The sequence below is a fragment of the Cyclopterus lumpus genome, chromosome 4 (genome assembly GCF_009769545.1).
Source record: "Cyclopterus lumpus isolate fCycLum1 chromosome 4, fCycLum1.pri, whole genome shotgun sequence".
Taxonomy (NCBI): Eukaryota; Metazoa; Chordata; class Actinopteri; order Perciformes; family Cyclopteridae; genus Cyclopterus; species Cyclopterus lumpus.
The window spans coordinates 22,174,480-22,183,036 of record NC_046969.1 but is presented as its reverse complement, the minus strand read 5'-3'; the positions used below and the strand labels follow the sequence as shown (position 1 = coordinate 22,183,036).

The window sequence follows — 8,557 nt, the reverse complement described above, 5'->3', positions numbered from 1 at the left end:
ACATTCTGGCATTTACCAGGCCTCCACAGCATATAGCTCCTCCCATGTGAGAGACAGTGTGGGATGAGCGTTGAAATGCATGTTGAGGAAACAATGTTAACACAGTGCAGATCACTGAATGAAAGAAAATCTAAACATTTTAAATACACTGATATACTGTTTATGAATTTGCATAAGAAATTAAATTTCTCAGGCGCTGAAAAACTTTGTCACGCGTACCCTCTTTGGTTTGTGACATTGTTCACAAAGTGATCGCTCATTTACCAAATGTGTGAAAATTACTCATATATATATATATATATATATATATATATATATATATATATATATATATATATATATATATATATACTGTATATGCTTATTTGTCCTGCACTCTCACACGTTTAACAATTACATTGGAGGTAATTCCAAGGTCTCTGCTGAGAACATGTATGCATAAAAAGTTTGACAAAAAGAACATGAAATCAAAAATAGCTACATTCACCTAAAAAAACAATTTAGAATTTGCAAGTAGGTGATGTGTTTGTATTTCTCCGTTTGGACATTTCCACAGCAGGTACTTTATTAAAATACAAGTCCCGAAAGCCATCAACTGTTGCCATACAAAAAGATTAATACAGAATATTTGTATACTCGACAAATCGACGATACAAAAAGAAGTTTGTCAATCGATCCAAATTCTGCTGACACACGAGCAGCCCTTCAGTGCTTTACATCCTCTGGAGCAGTGTGGAAAAGTGAGCGGTGGCTACTCTCGACACATGGCACGGTGAAGCTGTGTTCTCACTGTACAACGACTCAAAGGGCTCTGCTGCTGGTGAAGAAATAAATGGGCTGGGCGGGGGAAGGTGGGGGAAGGTGGGGGACAATACCGTACCCAAGAGCAAGATGGGAAAAAAAAAAAGTGCCAATGTGTGTGATGGCTTGTGTACGTGTATGTGCAGTATATTTATGTGTATGCAAGCAAGACCCAGGTAGGTGTGTGTGTGTGTGTGTGTGTGTCAGGGCCTTTTCACTCAGTGCCGCGGGTGGGAGTGCTGGGCTGGTTGAGGCCCATGGTTTTGCACAACCAGCCGGCAAAGTCCACTTCCTCCACTTCTGATCGTTTGATGAACGTGTGACTCTGGAAAAAACAAAACGGAAACCATTGTTTATACTGCTAGCGTCATTGACCCAAAACATAATAAACTGGTAATCAAAGTATCAGATAAATTAAAACAAAGTTCAGGTACCCACCATCAACATCTTCAGATCGGCCCTCTCAGCTGGGTTTTTGATCAAACTGCCAACACAAATGACATTAAAGAAGTCACCGACTTGAGAACTGCTCATGTCAAAATGGAGGATTAAGTTGGATTTCATTTTTTTCAAACAACCACCTCGTACATAACACACAACTGCATCTCAGTCACCACCAACAGCCGTCTTCATGTCACACGGCATTAAATACAACAGTAGGCAAATGTCGACAATGTAAGCCCTCTACATTTACTTCACTTTAGCATAAAAGCAGAGATCAGTGTGCTTTCTTCCTTGTTTAAGCTCACTCTAAAAATGTCAGTGCTCACCATTTTGTCACAAAGTCCTGGAAGTCATTGGTGTAGACCCCAAGTGGCAGTTTAGGAGGAGGCTGAGGAGGAACCAAAAATGTATCATTACATTATTTTTATATATATATATATATATATATATATATATATATATATATATATATATATATATATATATATAATGCAAACAAACATTTTGTGCATAAATAAAAAAGTGTTCATGCAAATCAGCTCTTTCTCAGACCTCATTCACAATGTAGTCCAAAAGCTCAAAGATGGCCATGGCAGGTCTACTGTCCATCCCATGCCCTGTGAAGAAAATTGCATATCATGCACACAATTAGAATTATTCACGTAACAAAATTAAAAAAAACATATTACGCTAGTTTTTGAATAGTTTTTTATTCAGTTATGTTCGATATTCTTTACCCTGAAAACATGAATGTAAAAACGTGTCGCCGCTGTTCAAATCTACACGTTTGGAAATGTTTTTCCGTGTCTTACCGCTCACGGGTCTGCCTGGTGGTCTGGGCCTCTGCATGTTGGTGTGAGGCTCTCCCTCGGCACCGTCCATGATGGCCCGTCCAAAGATGGACTCCAGCTCTTTGGCGTCTGGTGGGGGGATGGGGTAGCGGCCAATCGCCAGCTCCACCAGGGACAGACCCATGCTCCACACGTCAGACTGAACAGAGTAGTGAGTGCCCTGCAGTCTCTCCGGCTGTTGAGAAACACGCAATCTACGTCAGAAGAAGCGGGTAGAGCCAAGACGCCAGGCAGGAGAGCGGGTTGGGCAGAGGGCTGGGTGGGGTAAGCACAGGAAGTGGTGGAGAGGATAATGGGAGGGGGGGTGTTATGGCAAGGAGAGCTGGGGTGTGGTGAGGGCAAGAGGACAGAGGATGGGAGAGTTTGGCAGGAAGTGAAGGGTAGCTTTGGACTGCTTTGGTTAGAAGGGTGAGCATGGACAGGTGTGTGTGTGTGTGTTGGGAATTATGATGAAAGAGCAATTGTCTCTACACCACTGGTGCTTAGTGGGTGAGGGATGGGACAGACTTTCAGCAGCGCACCCACCAGGTGTCTAAGAGTGAGGGGAAAGAAGGACGAGAAAGAGCGAGCACAGTGGCCTCGCTCTTTGCCAACGAACCCTTTCCTGAGCACAGCCCTCGGTTCTTGGCAGGGGGAGGAGGGAGGGCCAGAGGAAGGGGAAGGCGGAGGGCGGGGCTAGTGAACAAGAGCAATGTGAGAAAAGAGGAGAAGGAAAGTGGGGATAGGGCCAGAGGAAAAGGGGTGGGGGCGCAGGCGTGCGGCGCTGACTCACCGACATGTAGGAGCGTGTTCCAACAAAGGAGTTGGCCATGGAATCTATGAGCTGCCCGCTCACACCAAAGTCGCACAGCTTGATCTCCCCGCGAGAGTTGACCAGGATGTTGGAGGGCTTGACATCTATGTGGCAGAGGGGACACAGGCAAAACATCAAATAGGTTCTTAATGAGACACGTCTTTGCATGTCCATACTGGGAAACTTACGGTTGATCATTTGAGCTCAACATTTTTTTGTAGCCATCAGGATGAGTGGTTAGTGCTTCCGATTGGAAATCTTGACTAAACAGGTGGCTAATAAGAACACTGCTACACAGTTATGTTAATAAAAACAAACACACACACACGGTAGGGGCATGAATGCATGTGTATATGACTCGGTCTATAATGATACATGCGTCTACGTTCCCAATCCGACACTAACATGTGCAAGCTTTGAAAACTTCCCGGGATGGAAAAACTATGTATATAACGAATGCTTTCAGACCGATAAATGTTTTGTACAGACGATTTTTCTTGCCATATAGAATTACTTAAGAAACTAAATATTACTTAAGAAACTAAATATTTAGACAAGCGCTACAGTCTGCCATGAGGCCTGCAGGTGGTACACACACAGCACCCCCAGCTGTATATGTGGTGCTGTGTTAATTGAACAAGGGAGAAAAATAGCTACACTCAAGCTGATCCCCCCCCCCCCCCTCCAATGTTATAAATAGGCCCGTTCCTTCACATTTCACACTCATCGCTGAAAAACATCCTGCAAAAATAATGGGGTAAGACTGAGCCCTGCAATCTGTCCTCTGTGGTGTGACCCCCCCCCACCACCACCGACCAAGGACACGAGATGAGTGACTCGGAAAGAGGTGGCATGAAAGAGCGGGAGAACGGTTGGGGGGGGGGGGAGAGACACGGAGGGAGGGGTCAACAGGGCGCGGCTGCTGTATAATCACATCTGAGAGGCTGTAATTACCGCCTGAGCTCACAGACAACTGTCCTAGAGTACCACCGACCCTCGAGCTCCGCGAGGCCTCGCTGTGCAGGTCTGAGCGCTGCCTTCGCCGACGCTTTTCATGGCAACACACCCGGGGGTTCCTCACTGGTGTGCTGTGGAAAACGTGTCCGCCTCAGACTTCGCTATGCTGGGACTTGTGATTTTGTTTGAATGCAAAGATAATTGTTTTTATAGAGCCTTTTGTTTTCCTTCTTCTTCGCCGTCATGCTACAAATGTCGATGGTGAGGAACTTGTGATATACTTCAACAATAGAGTACTTTGTGGAGAGAGTGTTGAAACCCTTAAGATGTCGATACAGTGCATAAAAAAGAGGAGGAAAAAGGATGAAGACAATAAAAATTGGACGACTGGAGACGGTTTCGTTGAAGTGGCTTCACAGACAAAACAAGTTCGAAGACATTTGGAAATAGCAATCGTTCCTAAATACTTTCAGTTTGTTTCAGAGTAGGAAGGATAATGTCAGTGGGAAATTAAGGGATGTCCCTGCATTTTTCTTAAATGTGATGTTTAGACGGTAACATTTGCAGGGTATGGGTCTCATCTGGTTGCCTCACAAGCATGAGTAAAAATATAGCCGTCACTAATACTGAAGGGATGGGACTCGTTATATTAACCACAACAAAAAGCCAGTCTAATGCCTTACACATACTGCATTTATTTACGTTTTATGGTTGTGCAAAAAAAAAAAAAAAAAAAAAATATATATATATATATATATATATATATATTTTTTTTTAGATGAATCTGTCAACTACATTTTGGCTAAAACTGTATTTCCTATCAAATATAAATTCACGATTAAAAACTTTTAATAAAAAACTAAAATTATATTTTAGTCTCCCAAACCGCTGTTGCAAGGTTCTAAAAAGTCAGTGTTCATTATTTTTTGGGGGGGGGGGAAAAAAAAAAGTTGAATTTTGAGAATGACTGCTCCAAATTACAATTAATTATAATCTCACACCTAATGCACTAAACAATAGTGAAACTGTCGTGAACTACTACATGTAATTAACACCTATGGTATTAAATAATGAATCCATACTTTTTATTTATATTTATATAAATAAATATATAAATTTAAATATATATATATATATATATATATATATATATATATATATATATTTGCTTGTGGGATAGCTGAAGTCAAAGGCTCTTCAGGTGGAAAATAGCATTTTTTTTGGTATCGTTTTAGCATTTGTCATACTGGAAGCAACTGACTAAGCTGATCTGACCTAAAAGGTGATTGTGTGATAAACATAAAATTGTGTGATAAACATAAAATATAATGCTTGAACTAAAACTTGGTAATGTGCAAATTCAGTAACGGTTCTACGCAACACTCCTCACGTCATCATAACCCAGAAATTGTGCAATAACTAGTTTTATTTCGCAAACTGCACACTCTGCATCTCTTGTACTGCAGTGATTTGGAAATGTTGCAGAAGGGATTTTGAGAGCAAAAGTAATTTAGTGCGAGGATGGAACACCCTTACCTCTGTGCATGATCTGATGCTTCTCCCGTAGGTAGGCTAATCCCCTCAATACCTGTAAACAAGACAGGGAAACATTCAGCACAGTGCACAAACAAGGGCCAAATCTCTTATCACATGTATACAAATAAGTGTTCCCTATGTATATATCAATACATTAATTATCAATAACACAATTATTTAGGTAATCTGTTATTACACTTAGTTGCAACTTGCAACAGTTTAAATCGAGTAGTGACTCATGCATGACAGCATAACCTGCAGCAACACCACACGAGAAACACGCCCACAATGAGCAGCGCTTTTGAAAAAGCACGGACAGCATCAAGCTTTTAGGATTTTCACATCCCTGCCAAATTCAAACGGCAAAGAATTTGACAAACGCCTCAGCAACTAGATATAAAATAAAAATAAAAATGCAACAGAATAAGTGAACTACATACAGCAATGCTAACTTTCCCCAGGATTTCTTCTGGAATTCTTCTGGCTTCCTTCAAGACCTGGTCCAAGGATCCACCATCCTGGAAAGACATGCTGCACGATTAAAATAACATGCATCATTTTTTTTTTTAAATCAATAAAAAGTATTAAAAGAAAAACGTGTATATGTGGAACAAATATCTTGTCATTTAAAGAATAACAAAATACTGGTATCCATTAGTAGTAGGCTCTGTGTCTCTCACCATGTGTTCCATACAGATGCTGATCTCCCCATCGCTGTAAAAGGCCCCGTAAAAGCCCACAATGTAGGGAGAGTTGCATTCATGCAGCACCTGCAGCTCTCTGATAATCTGGTTTCTGATGGCCGGTTTGATTTCGAGGTGGATCAACTGAGGAGGGAAAAGGATGAGACCATCAACTGCTGTTCTGACAACATCATATGCAACAGATGCAGTTTCATCATTCACTGACCTCTTATATGCGTTATATTTAAACACATTTCAGGAGTTGGCGGTTAGCACAACAACACGTTCCTATTACATCCGTGTGCAGAAAAACTCAGCACAGCTTGTTTAGGATAGAATTTTAAAATAGTCGCTGGCAAAATAGGCGAGTCTAGACTTCCCACATTTCCCCAATTTTTTTTTCTTCTTCGGGAATTCGCTGAACTTTTAGCGAATTGCCGTGTCAACACGTACTAAAAGGCTTGCCATACTACAAAAGCATGCGTTTGCTGGAGTTGCTGCTGGAGTCCTAATAACTTTCTGTATGTTAAACTGCACACCATTCCTTTAAAATGAGGAAAAATAAAGAGATGCAATAGAAAAATACTTTTTGGTAAAGATTTTGACTAGGGTGTGTACTGACAAAAAATGCTGATAGACAACTAGATGATCAAGAGGGCCGATTACAAACTGTATTTCTGCTTTATGTATGCCACAAGTGATTTATCTGTGATATCTGAATAGTGGCCAATATATAACCCCACATTATTTAAGAGGACATATGTATATCTTGGACATGTGAGGACAAATAAGTAAGTAATAAGAAAGTCAGTGTGGCTCGATTGTCAATCTACACCTCTGAACCAACTGTCACAACAAACACATTAGCACGTGTTAATATTCACCTTCCGGGCCATGACCAGCCCTGAGGGTTTGTGGCGGACCTTGTTGACCACTCCCCCGTTCCCAGCACCCAGCTCGCATATGGGGTCAAAATCCTCATCCTTCAGCTCCCCGACCTGGGCTTTCTGGGTCAGGAAGGCCTCCAGTCGTTTCCTCTGTTGCTCGTCCAGGTCCAGCTCGCCCAGTTTCTTCTGTAAGGCCTCGAGGTTGGCTCTGCGGGGAGGAGACCGTGAGATCAGCAGGGTTGTAACAGTCAAATGGTGGTGGTGGGGGGAGAAGTGATAAGACAGGAACGTCATGGCGACTTGCACACATACACATAGCAATTAGAAAGCTCTCTTTTTAACACAGCTACAATAAATCTAGTGTTACTCACTCGGATGCAGCATCGATGGAGTTGGAGGTGGCCTGTCCCTCCCCGATGGGCGTTATGTTCAGGGGAACTGGTCTTCTTTTCGGAGCCATTTTCAATAATAACCCGAAAAGGACTTTTCTACAATAAAGCACTGGCGTGGAAGTGAGCTACAAAGCTGCTACTCTCTTACCTCGTTCAAAACTCTGTGGGGGAAGAAGAAAAGCAACAGGATCAGCTCTTGGTGGCTAGTAACTTAGCTAGCTAACGTTAGCTAAGTTAGTATACTTTCGGTAGCATGTGAGTCAGCTACTTTTTGGGGTGAATCGTATCCTACCGAGGTGATCTATAAAATACAGGTGGGCTTCCGGTGCATCTACAGCTGTCCGAGTGAACACATTTATATTATTTGTTCCTGCTTCGTTCTAGGTTTGTCTACCTGCTAGATACTAGCCATTAGCTGCTACTAGCCGCTACTAGCTAGCACCAGGAGAGGAAGAAGAAAAAAAAACCGTGCCCCTGCGTCTCTTGCGAGCCCCCTTCGTTTCTCAGCTTTACGCAAGAAAAACGGGGATGCAGCGGGTTTTACCGGCAGCGAACACCGGGAGACCGACTCGGGTTTGCTTCCCTTCCGCAGGACGGGCTGCGTCCGAGCAACAGATTCCTGGCGTATTTCTGTTCGGGGGGCTCTGAAGCGGAAAAAAAAGGGCTTTGGTTCCGCGGTAGTGCCTCGATACAGGAAGCAGCAGCTGCAGCGGCAGCATCAGACCTGTGTGACACCCACAGGGAGAGCCCTTCAAAAAGAAGTAGCGCGAGACCGAGGCCGTCCGACAAGTTGATAGGACGACTGGAGGAACCTCATGGGAGATGAGTCCGCGATAACGTCTGCTGGATTGTGTTTTTAAATGAGATAAAAAGTCCACTTTAACCATTTGTTGTCCACGCCGCTGCTTTCTTAGGTGTTGTTAATGGCAGTTGGTAAACAAGCTGCGAAGTGCGTCACTGCCGCCCAGCGGTCAGAAGAGGGAACTGAAGATTTACAATAAATTATAGGTTATTATTATTGAATTAATATTGAATATTTTATATTGTTTTAAATCTTCGAAGTAAAACATGTGCAGCTGTATTTATTTACTTATTTAAACCTGCCTCACTCATAACATGTTTTACTTTGTAAATCATTTTTGTCTGTTAATGCTACAGCATACATGTTGGCAAAGTTTATTTTTATTTTTAAAGTTCAACTTCTGCTCCTATA

General features: G+C 42.4%; 1 protein-coding gene across 1 annotated transcript; it reads right to left on the bottom strand.

Moving 5' to 3' along the window:
• Positions 1–547: 547 nt before the first annotated feature.
• map2k2a (mitogen-activated protein kinase kinase 2a) lies at positions 548–8,277 on the bottom strand. Its single transcript, XM_034531419.1, has 12 exons — positions 7,637–8,277; positions 7,324–7,505; positions 6,950–7,160; positions 6,063–6,209; positions 5,823–5,900; positions 5,383–5,434; positions 2,869–2,993; positions 2,058–2,271; positions 1,798–1,862; positions 1,572–1,633; positions 1,240–1,285; positions 548–1,126 (listed from the first exon to the last, which is right to left on the bottom strand). Exons 2-12 carry the CDS (start codon positions 7,410–7,412, stop codon positions 1,016–1,018), a joined length of 1,200 nt encoding a protein of 399 aa, XP_034387310.1. The 5' UTR covers positions 7,413–7,505; positions 7,637–8,277; the 3' UTR covers positions 548–1,015.
• Between the last annotated feature and the right edge of the window lie 280 nt (positions 8,278–8,557).